General features: G+C 38.7%; 1 protein-coding gene across 1 annotated transcript in view; it reads left to right on the top strand.

The window, feature by feature from the left end:
* Positions 1-17,463, top strand: part of LOC126353899 (fatty acid synthase-like) — a 416,829-nt gene that overhangs the window by 211,440 nt on the left and 187,926 nt on the right. Inside the window, exon 11 of the mRNA XM_050003123.1 lies at positions 5,363-5,552. Within this exon, the coding sequence (XP_049859080.1) occupies positions 5,363-5,552 (190 nt within the window). The remainder of the gene's footprint in view (positions 1-5,362; positions 5,553-17,463) is intronic.

Here is a 17,463-nt window from a genome sequence, read left to right on the forward strand (position 1 = left end):
ATAGCATGTGTTAATAATGTAAGATGCACCAAGTTGTATCAACATGCTTTAATTAGCATATGATATGTTTAAAGGATATTTAACCACACATGCAACAATATCTTGTTAACACTCTCTGCTCGATAAATAGTACTATTTAAAAATTTTCAAACATGCAACAAAATTCATGATGGTATATGGTGACTCCCATAAATTATACCATTAGCTTTACAGGTTACATAAGTTTCGATAGGCCTAAATGAAATCGCTCTTCTACAAAGCACATTACTATTTTGGCAGTTATTAACTCCAGCAGGGAAGTGAAGTATATAAGAGAATTAATTTTTAATACTCATCTTTTCTTTTAGACAGCAGTAAAAAATAAGTATCATTGTCCAGTACGTTTGATGTATTTCTGTTTACTTCAGTGAAACATATTGAAGGTACTTTTCTCATTGTGTATTCTATTCCATATTTCTGCTTGACATTTTCAGAAAATTTTTCAAACTCACTTCCATTGCAATATTGACATTTGATCCTTACAAGGTATACCCAGTGATTGAATAGAACTAACATGTCAATGACTCCTTGGTAATCACATTAACAACTAAGGCGGGTGATTTAATTTCAAATCAGGCCAGTCTTGTCAACTTGTGGTAATAAATTTCTCTGGGAAAAATATATATGAGACCTCTGTGTCATAAGTATTAAGAAATAAAGTATTTTCATTTTATCTTAATTTTTGTAAATGTTACCACTCTTTGAAAAATGTATATTTTGTAAATAGCTCTTAAAACAGTAGATAAATATATATATATTATAAAACTTAAAGTGCTGGATAACTGGCAGATGTGTTGAAATGTAGTTGACACCCATTGACTTATGGGCTTCCTTTAACTTACAAATTTAATTTGAAAATACGATATCTAACTTAATTTTTCAACTTAAATTTTTTTCTGGTTTGGAAAGTCATAGAACACTCTCTTTTCTATCATATTACCAGATGCTACTGAGGTAATTATAAACAGTATCTTCTCTGCTCCAGCTATATGTATTATGTAAATATTTATAACTAAAAATATAAAAAATTGCAGTTTTATGAGTTATTTACTCGAAAATCACCATCCAAAAACTTTTGAGAATTTCACAAAATATTGCTTGGTTAATATGTTTGTAGTCAGTGCAAACACAGTGAGCAATATTTTCTGTGTAATGAAATACAAATTTTTCAACATTCTGCGTATTTCACATCACTGAATTTCTAATGTAAAATATGCATGTTGGCAACATTGTTTGCAGTGCTCTTGTGGTTATAACATAAACCATTCTGCATTGAGTTTTGTGTTTGGTTTGAACGTTTTGTTAGATACAATGTCAGTGAGGAAATGCAGTAGTGAAAGAGTGTGTGGACAGTGAAAAAAGACACAAGAAAGTGGTGTTTAAGAAATTTGAAAAACTCTTCACAGTTATTGGTAATCTGTCAGAGGTACTGCAGAAATATCTTGGTTCTCAAGTAATAGCATTAGCATCATATCCATTGTGCAGAAATTGCTACACTCACTATAAGAAGAAATTTAGTGACAACCCACCTGAACAGCCATCATCACCCAAACATGAAAGTGAAGAAGAGAGTCCAGATGTTCATATTCCTGGGTGTGAAGTTGCTGATTTCCGCTGTAGCCCATACTGTACCCCGTCTCTCCCCCGCTCTCCCCCCCCCCCCCCCCCACTCTTAAATCTCCAGGATAGGAGAGATGCACAAGAAGAAAACAGTATGTAAAAGACAAATGGAAGAAATTGAAACAAGTTTCACACAAGCAACATCTTCAAAACTTTGTGAGGTGTATAATGTAGATGCACTTGGTGTAGAAAATGAAGATAATAATATGTGCATGAAATGTGATGTGTGTGGTTTCGAAACCTAAGTACTGCTATCTCTGCAGCCATCTATACTGAGAAGGTACAATTACCGATACTGATACCAGGTAGCTACTCTAAGCAACAGATACAGAAGTACATACTCACTTCCTCACATTATTTGATTTTAAGAGCTCTTTAAATAAAGAATGAGAAAGGTATTTGGGCATGCCCAGATTCTTACTGAGGTCATCCACTGCAAGATGATATGCTTACTGTTGCTCTGGAATATTACGTAAGTGATGAAAAAGATTGCAGCAGGCAAAGTCCTAACCAGGCTGATGTTATCCCTGTTAGTGAAAATGGTGAAAAAGTTAAAAAGGTGAAAAAGATATATCACAAGATCAAGAAGAGAAGCATATCTCCGAATTTAAAAATTGGTCTCACAAAACTCTACTCTTTATGACCAAAATGGGTAAAATGCCAGCCAGTGAAGGGAGTATGCACAGGCATTTACTGCACTAATTTGAAACTTGTTTGTTTTGCCATAAGCAGTGTCACGGGAGAGAAGTAGACAGAGTTGGACCTGTTGCTTTCATGTATATGTCAAGAGCTTCAAGATAAATGTTGGTTGCAGGAGTGTGCAATGCACCCTGGCACTGACGTGATGACTGCCGAAGCATTACATCTTCAGGATACTGACAATGATGTAACCTCTTCATTGTGAGAAGGAAGAGAGTTGTCAAAGAAGACAGTAGAGCCAGAGAAGTTGGTTACAGAGGTTAGTCATTGGGTCATAAAAGCTGTAGTTCAGTATCATATCTGGAGGACTCAGAGACAGGCTATAGCAGAAGTAAAATCAGCTACATCTCAGAATACTGACACATTAGTTCTTCATTTCAACTTTGCTGGGAAATGGTCTATTGCTTTGCAAATTGAAATTCAAAGTTACCACTGGCACACATCACAGGTATCAACATTCACATGTGTTGCTCACTTCCTTGTAACATCACACTGTTTTGCTACTGTCAGTGGTGATCTCATTCATGATAGTGGAAATGCATGCTACACTGTCAGCAAGATAATTGATGACATAGCTCCTAGGGGCCATCCATTTCCTAAACATGTGTATGTGACTGATGGCGCAGCATCTCATTATAAAAACTGCTTTCAGCTTTATGAGCTTGATCAACACTGTAGTACAATACTTTAGACAGAAAATGGATATTTTTAGCAAAAAGTCATCGAAAAAGTGCATGTGATGGGGTAGTAGGACTCTGTAAACACATTGCAACAAGATTTGATCTCCAGCATGAAGCCGTTGATGCTATAAGAGATGCTACTGGATTTATACACACCATATCAACATTAGTAACAAATATGAAACTCTTAATTATAAATGAAAGTATATTAAGGGAATTTGGTTTTTTCCAATACACATTAGAAGACTTTGTAGTGAGCCACTTCATTTATTGCGTGTATGATAATTAGTGGTGGGTGGACAGATAATAAGTGTCTCTCATGAGCTGCAAGATATAACCATCTCCTTTATGACACTTTGTGATCCTGCTAATGCTTTCACATGGCCATCATCAAAAGATCAGTGTGCATTTTCCATTTCCCAAGTACTGATCTTGTTGGATCTTCCTTGTCTGTATGCAAATTCAGCCTGGCTGTACAAGTTCAATGGAAGCACATGAAAAAGCAAATGAACTCTTTTCAACAGTGCAGTGTTGATTGCTACATTGTAGGCAATATTAATTCATGGAAAGTCATGAAGAAGTAAAATCATGACAGAAGACAATAATAATTTGTGAATTATATCATAAAAAGAAAAATGTGTGTAAATTTCAGTATCTCATTTTTGTTATAAAATGCTTTCGAACAAAATTATGATTTTTTCCCCACTCACTTATAATGTTGTAAAGTAATTATTTTGATTCATAAATATCAGTTTTGAATGACATTTACTTAAAATCAGAGATCAGTTTAAATATTTAAGTGTCCATGGTTTTTAACCTTGAGAGTAGAGACAGGCCTACCTAAAAAATTTATCACATTTTTTACAGACAAATATTGCCCTGCCTGATTGTACATTTCCTGAATATGATGACTAAATAACATACAATTTAGGATGGGGTTTTGAAGAAAATAGTTTCTAAATAACCAAATTGTTGAATCTTTATGTACAAATGTTTTTCAATAGTTTAAGAATTTCAAGCATTAGCGTCATAGCTGACAATTAACAGTCCTTTCACTTTTTCATTTCTCAAGGCAGTTAACATCCTGTGGCTATTCATATTCTCGAACATAACTTTGAAATCAGAGGCTCAGAAGTGTGTATGTATTAATTATGTCTCATAGTATTGGGAATACAGTATTTATTGAAAATAAATTCAGATGTCTATTGCTTTTGGTTTCTTTATTACAGTTTTTCAATTTTAACCTTCATTTTGACATTTTCACAAATACTCCCATTTAGAGGTCTGTAGCGTTTGAATAAGTCATCAGAAAATCAAGGTATTGTAGTTTTGGAGAGGTATCATGTGGAACTTCACCATCTATTTTTTTTAAACAAAATTTGAAATAGTGATGTGACACATTCACTCTTGACCTGTATGATTACAGATGAAATTGCCCAGACACAGTTGGGGCACTTGTTGCAGATTTGTAATTTCTCTACTCATAGCAGAAAATTCTTGAATAAAAAGTCAGCAAAGATCATTGAAGTACCGGTATCAAGCAAAGATAGTTACCAAAAATCAGTAATCAATTTTTTCTCTAATAATATTTTATTTGACTTTATGCACTAAAAAAGACAAAGAAAAAGACATGACTTGAATATTTGTTATAGGCTCATCTTCTGCCACACATAGTATTTTGTATTCTTTCCTGAGATTACCTTGTTCCTGGTGTTTTTTGTTGCTACATAGTGGAAAGATGTGATCTCCTTTAAGTACCTGTCAGTATCATTAAATTTTCCCGCACTTGGAAATATATTTTTATAGTCTTCAAGAGTGTCTGAATAACAGGTCTGTATTGCATTCAACAGAGCATTGAAGTTTGTTGTACTGTCCTATTCTCTTCTTATTGACTTATTTGCACAAAATTGCAGTTGTAGAAGGATTTGACATCAATAATCAAGCAACATTGCGTATCACACAAACATATGTCTCATGTTTCCACAGTGTGACACTTTCAGCTCACCCACAATTGATACTTCCTGTAGATTTTTTGGCCAGATTCGTCATTTTATTGGCACAACTCTATATGATGCTTATCATGTAATCATTTTGTGTATAAACTATTTAGTTCTATATACTCCTGATTTGTCATTTGTTTGTACACACCACAGTGCCACTGTGTATTACAAACACATATGGTCACAAAAAATGAGATTGTTGAGTCCATTATTAATACATGACTATTGCATTTAGAAAGTAATTTAACATTATTTGTGCTCATCTGATAGAACAGGCTAATCATAGTTACCAACACTAAGGAACAATCTTTTTATGTTTTCCAGATATGCTTAGTCACTCTACTGAGAGCAGCTGGAGTGGAGGCAGACGGCTTCATAGGGCATTCACTTGGCGAAATTGCAGCGGGTTATGCAGATGGTTGCTTAACAGCTCAACAGGCAGTGCTTAGTGCTTACTACAGGGGAGAAGCTATGAGAAATAAGGAATTCAGTGGTGGAGCAATGCTTTCAGCAGGTGCACATTCAGTTCTAATCTTGTCCACTTTTTTATTCTCCATTTTTGTGTTCATTCAGTTACAAATAATCAGAAGGCCTAAATTATAAGGTACAAGAACATAAAAAATTACTTCTTGGAAAAGTAATGAGGAATATTCATGTTGGATTTTACTCTAATTGGTCTTTTGAGAGATTATAGAGTTCTGAATGAAAGTTTTACTCTGAAGCAGAGTGAGAGCTGATATGAAACCTCCTGGCTGATTAAAACTGTTTTCCAAGCCGAGAATTGAACTCGGGATCTTCGCCTTTCACAGGCAGGTGCTCTGCCATCTGTGCTATCAAAGCAGGTTATAAAGTTGACTTTGACAAATGAAATTCACATTCATCACATTGCCAGATTATCAAATGTTATTTATTCAATGATATATTTACAAAACAGACCAAAGATTAAAAATTCAGATGTTCATGAAACCCCACAAGTTCTTGAGATGTTATTTCGCGAACTCTGAAACTCCCATAGCTTGGTAGCACTGCTGATGCTTAACCAGCTTTACACATATGAGTACAGAATGTATAATTGTAACATTGCTAGCCTGTTGTATTAATGAAAACTAGCCAATGTAAGATAATATTAAATAGGTCTAATATATCTATGGATATATCATACTAGAAATCAACAATATGTCAGATGTAACATAAGTATAAGCCTGACATATCGTTTGTGGAATCTTTATCTAAAAGAGTAAAAGTGATGATGGCAGAGGCCACTGAAAAGACACAAGATTTGTGTTAGGAATAACAGTTATTCTGCAATTTTAAAGTAATTAAGAGAAATAGTTAAGACATTGTGAAAAGGATAGATTGCTACTCACCATGAATATAACATGTTGAATTGCAGAAAGGCATGCTGAAATGACTGTTACAAGTAAGATTTCAGTGAAAGCCTTCTTCTAGAAAGAAGAACGCACACACATTCACACAAGCAAGCATACTTCTCACACACATGACCACTAGCTCTGGACGCTCTGGCCAGAATGAAACTGAAATGCGTCAGATGGGAGCAGCAATCTGGTATGAGGTGGGAAAGTGGGAGAAACAGCAGGTTAAGGGTGGGGAAAGAGGAATCAGTGGTTCCTGACTGAGTGCGCTGGAACTAGAAGTGGCAGGATAGCCATATATTAACTTATTTAGATTCATTTTAGATAATGTTACATCAGTATTCAGATACCAAACATGTGATGCCAAATTTAGACCAGGAATATCCTTCTTCCACTTATAAACCTACATCTCCTTCCTCTTTTTCATGTAGCATTCAAACTGGCAAAAGTAAACTTCTTCATCAAGATCACTTTATACAAATGTAGTTGAAACATTGGCCTGGTCAGTTTCAAGATCAAATTCAGCTGTTAGCTTAAGGTGAGAAGGTTTTATCAGAGTCCATTCATGGTATCTGGTATAAAATTTTGTAACAGAATGAGTCTTAAAACATTCACTTTCACTATTTGATGTTTCTTTGTCTTTGAATATCCATTTTGAATTGATTGCCATTCTGTCTGGTCATAAATCAGTCAAATTCAGTGTCTCATTTTCAATTAATTACTTACAGTCATCATTTAAGGCTTTCTTCCATTTTCATAATTACCATGACTCACTACTTCTTTATACAAATTTGGCTCAGAAATACTAACAAATGAAGCAAAATCATCATTAAAATATGTGGAATTTTGTTTCCTTTCACATGATGGTTTTCCAATTTCTGACTGTGCATACATTTCCATTCTCTACCTGCTCAGTTGTACTTTGCTCCAATTCAAGAGAAACAGCATCTCTATCAACAGCTTGTGTCAGCTGTGTTGCCTCTTCAATGTCATGTACTCCCACCCACTGAGTGTTGCGCATGCCATAACTCTGTCAGGTTACTGTTTGTGATGCTGTTTTCACAGATGCACTTTGAATATAACAAACTTCATCTAATCAGTGCATGCCACTTACCTGAGTTCCAGTTGTGATTGGTCTTCCAGAGAGAGTTACATGATTTTTATTATGTACACCACACTGCACATAATTGAACAACACTTTCAATCCATATCTCATAATTTGACTAACCAACAGCAAGTTATATTACAAGGCCTGGAACATAGGCAACATCATTAACAGTTATTTACTTGTTCTTGTCATTACAGGTAACTTCAAGATAAATGTTGCCCTCTGCAGTGCCTGAAGATTGTTGTTATTTCCTGCTGTAACTTCTGCAATTGTGGGTCATTTGGAAATTGTTGAATGAGTCTCTTTAATTGTCATGTTGATGTCTAGTCTTATACATAAAACCTGGCCACTGCAGAGCCTAAGTACAAGTTGTTCACTTCAGGCAGCCCATAAATACGAGCAGCGCTTCAGAATTCTAAGTCTGGCCATATACACGATTTGTAGCAATGTAGGATGCAGATCTGTTTGGAGGAAGTGTTGTCTCCATCTTGAGCTGTCACAGTGCTGTATCAGCTCATGGTCTAACATGAAAATTCGTGAAATGTAAACACAAAGTCATGAGTTCAAGTCTCCTCATTCCCACTTTTGAAACCACATTTCAGCTGTCTGCTAAATTATCAGTCTGATGGTATCTCAAAGATAGTCTGCTTCACTTCCTAACTCACCAGTAATAGCAAAAACGTCCAGAAATAATTCCACAAAACAACTCTTAGCTGCTTCAAAATCAGAACAGTTTACACTCAAGAGTTTCCTAGCCTTACTGCAGCCACCCACCGGCTGCCAGCCACACAGTGCCTGCTACCCCATGTCAAATGCCATCTTATCTGGAGACCACACTGTGGCACATGAGAGTATTTATTGTCATTTTTTGGCTTGAAGTTCTAGTATTTATCTTGCAGTTCTGTATTGGATTTTGCATTATTGAAACATATGAACAGGCATGGAACCAGTAAACTACCTAAGCATTCTTGGACTGATAATGTGGAGGAGCATACATGGTATCCCAGGAGAAATGGTCAGTATTCAGCAAAGTGACGGAGACATTCACATGAACAAAAAAGTCTAGCAAATATGGGTTCTCAAATGCATAAGTTAAGTGTTGCGAGCACTTGTTCAGTACAAGATATAAATTTAGACAACATTGTTGGTGGAGTACAGTGACCTGGTGCTATATAAAGGTCGAAACCAACAGTCAAGACTGAAATAAATTTTTAATTACCAATTTCGGCTTATGTTAAAGCCATCTTCAGAATTTCTGACCCCCCCGTGGCTGGTGCTGGCGGCTCCTCAGTTTTCTTGTGATACCAAAATTGTACACTGTCCTGTTGCTGGTGGTTCCTCAGTTTTCTCATGATACCACACTAATGCACTGTCCTGTGTATGATTGTGGTATCATGATAAAACCGGGGAGCCCCTCACACAGGGGGCCAAAATTTCTGTAGATGGCTTTAACATAAGCAGAAGAGGCTAAATAAACAAATATAATTGCGATCTCAACTGTTGGTTTTAACCTAAATTCAGAATGAGATATAGTGAAGGTGAACAAGTGCTCATAGCTCTTAAGGTATGCACTTAAGAGTCAATATTTATGGGATATTTCTTTTGTTTTTTGGTCCATATTATCAAATACCAGAAAATGGAAGAGTATTGAAGGTGAAGAATTTCTCATAACTCTTAAGGTACACATTTTAGAGCCCATGTTTACAAAATTTTCTGCTTCAGATGACCATTGCACGTTTGCTAAACTTTTGTGCTTCAGATGACCATTCCTTCTCATATTCCAGAATATTATCAATTCCCACAGGGAAACTCTGTGTTGTTGATAAATTAATTTCTCTCTGATATTACTGTTGTGTTCAATAAACCAATGGAAAATAATGTTAAAAGCACACTGTACTAGTACATATGCAATGCAATTTACCATGATAACCATACAATGAAAGCTCATTTCAATAAAACATAAAGTCTCTATAGCATGAGTGAGACTATATCAGCAACAATTATTAAGATGTTACTCACTTTGGACTTCAAAACAGTCTATGATTACTTGCTGTCATTGTCACAAACAAGTAGAATGGAAATGTGGCATTTATAAATAAATGTGTATTCACAATTGGCAAAAATTATGTCAGTAGTATTGGAAAGAGACATTATCATATGTGCAGTATCATAACTCTTTGGCCTTTACACTGTGGGGCTCTGGCAGTAGCAAAACAACATTCAGTGGAGAAGTACTCCTAAAGATTTCCTTATTGATTTTCGAGCTGGCAGTTTGTAGCTTTGTCACAGAAAGGCTAACAAGTTGACCTTCAGTGAGGCTGGAACCATGAGCCATAGCAGCCTTCATTTTACAGGTGACCACTATACCTCAGAGATAGTGAAGGAAAGCAACCTGTGTGTCTCCCTTATTATTCCAGTGGTGGCCAGTACAGATAAATCAGAATGTAAAAGACAAGATTAGTTGCCGGTTTCACATGGAGTGACTTTTCTGACATCCAAACCATAAACTGATAACATCACTTTACACATTAAATGAAAATTATCTCTGTCATTCAATGGAAAGTCACAAAAATTAAGTGGATTTAACAGGACACTTCTGTACTAGTCAGGAAGTAATTCATCTGTCAAACAGTTGGTAAAATATTATGTGCTGTTACCAAGATTCAGTTATATTACTAGCAGGAAAAATACATGCCAGTGAGTTCCTAGAGCAGGATAGCAAGTAACTACAGCTAGTGTCTTAATGAGTATCTATTGAGGTCCAGAATGCCCAAAGTATACACCAATGAGTCTTACTCACATTTCATTAATTAGGTTTAGGACTAGAGCATAGTTGGTAATAATACTTAGATGCACCTCCTGCAAAATAAACATAATAAATCAATAACTGTCACAGCTATTTGTATTTTTATGTTTAAATGTACTGAAACCTAAATAGCTCAGTCACCAGGTGGGAGTCATATTTTTAGAGCTTCCTACTGGTTATACTGTAGACATTGTGAATGGGCCACATGTCTTTCTATCACTACAGACATTGAAAATATTTTTTTTAAAGAATGCTATTATTGGCACTATCCCAAAAATATAGTGACATGGTGTTGTTGATTGAAAATGTGAACATCCACAGAAAGACACTATAAGCTATGAATAACATAAAAGTTCCAAATAAAAAAAGTTAATGTCCATGGAAACCATACACCATGATGAAATATGCAGGCTCAAATAGAAATGGAGAACGTCAGTCCAGCTAATATGAAAGGAGAAGAATTTGTCACTATAAAGGGGAACAAAGACCACAGAATGCTGCCAGTATTGTGCAGAATAACTCATTCTAAAGCAAAACTGCCCTTCAGACTATAAATACCAAGAACATGACAAAAATCATCTGCTCAGAATGCTTAGAGTAGCAGCTGAGTATGATGCTGATTTTCTGTGCAGCACTTCAGTCAGTGCAGAGTGGTATTAATTTAGTCCCTTATAAGGTCATACAAAGATGTCTGTCAGCTACTACAATACTCTGGAAAAATTGGAAATTTGTGGTAAGTTCCTATGGGACCAAACTACTGAGGTCATCTGTCCCTAGCCTTACACACTACTTAATCTAACTTAAACTAACTTACAGGGGGGAGGGGGGGGGGGGGCGCTAACCATGGCCAGCTGTCTGAGACCACACAGCTAACAATATAATGTGATGGCTGTGACAGTAGGTAGTTCCCTTTCACGCTCCGGTAAGAACCTTGCCCTATATGAGTACTTGTTCTTCCTCATCTGCGTCTCCTGAGGCGAATACGTATAAACTCTTATTCATCCAAATCTCTCTTAATTCTTATAAAACCCTCCACCTCTTCTCAATCCATAATGGACCAGCAGGAGAAGATATGATCCAAACTTTCCCTGAACAAAAATGTCTTAATTTCATAGGAATCTCACCCAGGCAAGAAGAACCAGAGTCTCAGCATCTCGCACTGAAACATCAGTAAGTCCTATGGATTCTGGGGGAGGGGGGGGGGGGGTAGTAAAAAAAAATCAGCTAATAAAATTAAACAACAAAACAAACACAAAGGACATACATCTCAGCTGTTTGGAACATGAAATGTAGAATGTCAAATGGGAGATACCGGGAATCAAATGAGGCTCCTAGGTGAAGCAACTACTGTCCTTAAGTCTGAATGCTTCCTATTACAGAGTAATTTGGACACAAATTTGTGTAATTTGTGTATTGCTGACACAGCTCCGCTAATTCATAACAGGAGGGTACACCTTATTACCAAGACCATGTCCACTTCAGATAGAGTGAATTACGTGATCACTGAGATTAATGGTGAGGCTATTCTTCAAATTGTTTGCATCTATGGACCTATTTCCACCTCAACCAATGAAGAACTGTGACTTCAGCTGCCAGAGACTGTGGTGGTCAAGTGTGTGTGTGTGTGTGTGTGTGTGTGTGTGTGTGTGTGTGTGTGTGTGTGTGTGTGTGTGTGTGTCACAGAAGGTGCCATAACAGCTGATACGTGAGTGCCGTCCTCTGATTGATAGTACAACCATATCGGTAGCATATTGGCGAGGCATTCATCTTCATGGAAGACTATTCACAGCTCCATCATGCACATCTGAATGATTTCCTTCAGGATAACGACATCACTCAACTAGAGTGGTCAGCATTTCTCCGAACATGCCTGGAATAGACCAAAAAGGGCTGTTTATGGACAATGTGGACCTACAGTGCCTTGATGAGCTTTTGGATAGTATGCCATGATGAATACAGGCATGCATCAATGCAAGAGGACATGCTACTGGGTATTAGAGGTACCAGTGTGTACTGCAATCTGGACCACCACCTCTGAAGGTCTCACTGTGTGGTGGTACAACATGCAATGTGTGGTTTTCATGAGCAATAAAAAGGGCAGAAATGATGTTTATGTTGATCTCTATTCCAATTGTATGTGCAGGTTCCAGAAATCTCAGAACTGAGGTGATACAAAACTTTTTTTGATGTGTGTATAATGTAGTTATTGTCAGTTTATTAAGCAAGTACTTATTTACAGTTGTGAAATGAGATATTAAGTTACAAACCTCAACTGCTGGAGCAGACTAGTCTGCAAATGTTTGTTTCACATAAAGCTTGAAATGCCATATCTACTTGCAGTAATCACTCCTGGGTACCTGACAAAGGAAATATTGCACACTGCATCATATGAGCAATAAAGTCATTCCTTGCTTGATGTTTGACTTTTGCCTTTGTGATCCAGTCAGTCTAAATGGATTACTACTGATTATTATAATACTGGTCACCTCTCTCCTGCATGGCTTTATGTCACATTTATATTACTGAAATTAGGTAAAACATTCTTGAAAATCTTCCAGTATCAATATTGAGCATAGGCAAAAGTGGTTGAGATTCTTGATTCCTGTAATGGATGTTAAAAACTGCAATAAAATAAAATTTGGTTTGACTGTGACCATAAATAGACTGTTTAAAACAATAATTTCATTCAGTAAAGTCATATAACATGCATTTATTTTCATTACACTATCATAATCACTGCAGGAGATGTGGTACAATGACATTCTTCTTGTGGTTGATGGTCATCACCAGGTGGCTAGTGAATTTGGCCATGTGATAGTCCTTTCCTACATGAAGAGCAGCCGTTTGCTCTCACCAAATTTCTGTGATGTGCATACAACAAAAGGTGGAGAGAAATGAATACTTTGTAGTTTTTCAGTAAACAAATATTATTACGATAAAATGATGGATTTTTTTCCAGAACGTACCATGTATCACAACTTACCATACAACATGAAGGCCACAAAGTTCTTGATGGTACACCACAAATTTTTGTATCTGTGTAATAGGTACAATGATAACAGAGTTTGTGAGAATGAAAGATTATATGAAATTTGTAAATTGACACCAGAGATAATTCCAACTGCCCTTTTCTTGGCTAAGAATGTTGTTTGTGAATGCACAGAGATACTTCAGAATATGACACTGTGGGTTTTCTGGCTGTAGAAACTGACTGTTCTCAGAAAACTCCAACTTATTATGATTACGCACTTTCATTAAGGTTTGTATAATTACACAAAATACAAGGAAAACAGTACAGAAAACCTGAGTCACCAAGACCACATCAAAGAACAACGAGTCCCAAAGATCATTTACTCTGCACTTCGCAGGTGGCAGTTATTGGCAGTCGATTAGCGCCACAGAGCCGCCGACCCCCCCCCCCCCCCCCCCCTTTTGGGAGAGCGGAGTGCTGGGGGAAGGATGTGGGTGTCTTCCTTTAATGCTTGCTCGTTGTCGGGGCATTGGGTGCCAACACTTGTGACAGGGTAATGTCACATATAACATGTGTTTGGGCCTGAGGTTGTGGATTGTCAAACACAGTGCCTGAGTGAAATGAGGGTAGAGTATCATCATATGCATTAACTGAACTACCCACAAGTGTAGGCTTGGTGAACATATGATCATGGTGAGGCGCAGAGGAGTGGACGTTCTCTATGAGATCGGGGTCATCACATGACGGAGGAACACTCGACTCTAGAGAGTATGGTACAAATTCCTCAATCATTCAGGGTGGTTTCACTCATTGAATGGAAACTGTCTGCTGGCAGCCATTGATGATAATGTCCGAGTAAGGCATCTGTAATGCCAGTTTGACTGTGTCATCCCGTAACATAACGAACTCACAAGAGTCCAGCTCGGAGTGCAGAAAGACCTGAGGACAGGTGTGTGGTCGTGGAGGGGGCATGCAGATTGCAGTTATGTGCATCCAGACATGCTCAGATAGAGCGAGGAGGTCAGATATGTCAATAACTGCTTAATTGTTGATGAACTCTGTGGGGAAAATTAGGGTCTCACCGTACAGGAGCTCTGAAAGTGAACCCTGGAGGTCTGTCTTGTAAGTCATGCATATTTCTAACATAACCCAGGGAAGGGCGTCGAACCACTCACCACCGTGGCACATGAGCGTCGCTTTCAGAGACCTGTGCCACTTCTCGACCAGTCCATTGCTTGTGGGTGGTAAGCCATAGTGCGGAACTTATCCACGCTGTAGAGCAGGCAGAGTTTGTTAAACGGGAGGGATTCAAACTGCCTTCCCTGGATGGAAGAAAAAGAGCCAAATTGAGCTCTCCAGGAGGATACAAATGCGTGTGCTACGGAATCCACTGTAATGTCCTGCAGGGGTATTGCCTCCACCCAATGTGTAATGCAGTCTATGACAGACAGGATATACCTGAAACCGTCAGACATGAGCCCAAGTACAACAATTCCTTTTCACACCTGGCCACACAAAGCATCCTGTAACAAAGCGCATAGTAGCCTTAGCTCCAGGATGTGAAAGGTTATGTAATGCAGTGGATACTCAGTGCAGTGCAGGGGGCACAATAGGCCAGGTAGTGCCCATGGACATATTGTCAACAGTGGCCTGACTGAGCCTGGCTGGTTGCAGGAAATGACCTGGAGGGAAGTATCTCGGTCCTGTTGGAGGTTGTGCAATTTGGTATCATAGTCCTGTAAAGGGGCCAATTTGTCAAAATTAATGGGGTCAAAATTGCATTGGTACGTATAGGTAGAAAGCCACCAAATTTTCTAAACCATGGATGTAATGGATGTCTCTTGTGTATTAGCAAATTGAGTCCATCTGCTTAAACCTACGTGAGGGAAGGTCAACAGGGGAGTTAGGGATAGTCTCTGCTAACGGGAGATTATCTGTGAAATTGTGATGTTCCTTCCTTCGATGTCTGTGTAGAAATATTTTACAGCTTCATAAACCGCAATCAGTTCTCTGTCAAAAGCTGACCATTTACGGTGAGCCGTACATAGCTTTTTGGGAGAAAAAATAAAGTGGCTGAGCCATATCACTGACATACTGTTGGAGGAATGCACTGATTGTAAAATCGCTTGCATCCGCTATAATAGAGATGCAGGTGTTTGTCAAATGGTGGGCGAGAGTGATGCCACATGCTTACACTGATATAAGGTCTTCAGAAGCTCTCACCATGTTGTCAGACCACTGTACTGGGCAATTGCCCAAGGTTTGTCTCCTAGATGGTGCATCAGTCAGAAGGGCTTGAACTGCTGCCACCATCAGCAGGTTACATCAGTAGAATTTGATAGTTCCTAACAACTGGTGTAATTTGCAAATGACACTGGGAGAGGTAGATCGCAAATGCAGTGAACTTGTTCCTGAGGAGGGCGTATACTTGCGGAGGATACAGTGTATCCCAGAAAAGTGACAGTGGTGCATCGAAGTTGTGACTTGTTGTGATTGATCACGACTCCGTTACATGTCAATAAGTCTTGTATTATGGCCAGATGGAGTTCATGATCTCTGTCACAGGGAAAAAAAAACGAGTATGTCATCGATATTTGCGTTAACATTATGTGCAGTTAAACAGAAGTGAGTCTATAAAACATTGCCAAGTTTTTGCCACATTTTTGAGATCATAACACATGTAACAAAATTCGTAGAGGCTGAAAGGTGTGATCAGCGCTGTCTTTGGTATGTCTCTCTGTTCCATGGGTATCTGTAAATATGCCTTGCAGCAATCCAAGACACTGAAGATGTGTGCCCTGCCATGTACTTGCGCGAAGTGTTGTATATAACATATTGGATAATTGTCTAATACAGTCCACACATTGAGGCTGCGATAGCTGCCACAGAGGTGCACTGTGCCATCCTTTTTGGGAACTAAATGTATGGGCGAAGACTGGTTATTGTCAGACGGATGAACAATACCTGCCTGCAGAAGTTCCTCCACTGCAGGCTTAGCAAGGCATACTTTATGTGGCAGCAGTCGGCACACTTTATGACACACTGGTGGCCCATCTGTTGTGACAATTTTGTGTGTCATTCCATTCATGATAGCAGGCTGGTGAACTTGCTTGGGGTCCATTTTAAATGGGAATTGTTAGCACACAAGAGCAACTAACCTCATGTGCCGGGGAAGATGTCCATGTCGGCAGTGACAAAGTTCCACAAGGTGCGTCTCTGGTGTATGGGGGGGTGATAGGGCACAGAACAGTTTGACGTTGCGAGCATGGAGATTGTCGACTGCAGAGTGCTCAGACTGAAGCTGGGTGATAGAAGTTGCAAGGCTGTCCATCAGTGAAGAGCACTCAATGAGAGCCATGTCAAAATCATCGGGAAGCTGATGGGGAGGGAGAGCCAAGGAGGTGACTAAACACACAATACGAGTAGACAAAGCATGGTGCAATAATGCAGTTGACTGCAGGTGTGGAGACAATCCGAAGTGAAAGAGGAATGGCTAATACTAGGTCTTCTATGTCAGCCATGTAGAAGGACCAATTGAACTGTTTCCCAGGTAGGAGTTCAATAGGTAACTTGGCAAAACTGTCAACACAAAGTTGTGATTTATTTGCCGTTTGAAGAAACAATTTGGCTGGTGTTGTGTCCTTTACAGTAAATGAGGGAGGTATGGCACTAACGTCTGCTGTTGTGTCAATGAGAAAATACTGGCTCTAACCTAAATCCAAGGCATACAGATGTTCTCCTGAGGTGGGGGTCTGACTGCGCAGGGTGGGCAGCAATTGTAAGTGGCATCCCTGGAAGCGGAGTGGATTCAGCACATGCGAGAGTCAACTGTATTCATCCCGCCAGCCGAAGCATCAGGCGAGGGGAAGACAGGGTGGGCAGGGGCTATTCCAGTTGGAGCAGGGAGAGGCCGACGATTCTTGGTCATGGCCACTGGATGGCTCCTGTTCTGTCTGCTGTACACATGTGCCCAGCCTCTACTGCTCGACGGTGGAACTATAGTCACAGAACTGCCAGCCTTGGCAGTATTAGGCACTTGCTGCATGAAGGGAGGTGGTGGTGCTGAATAATGGCATATGGCTGGTCTGCCAGCCATAGTTTATTCTCGAGTGGTGCTGCAGTATGTGGAAGCAAATGTAATTGTAGTTCTTGCCGCAGCTTCACCAA

The sequence above is a fragment of the Schistocerca gregaria genome, chromosome 3, assembly GCF_023897955.1.
Source record: "Schistocerca gregaria isolate iqSchGreg1 chromosome 3, iqSchGreg1.2, whole genome shotgun sequence".
Lineage (NCBI taxonomy): Eukaryota > Metazoa > Arthropoda > Insecta > Orthoptera > Acrididae > Schistocerca > Schistocerca gregaria.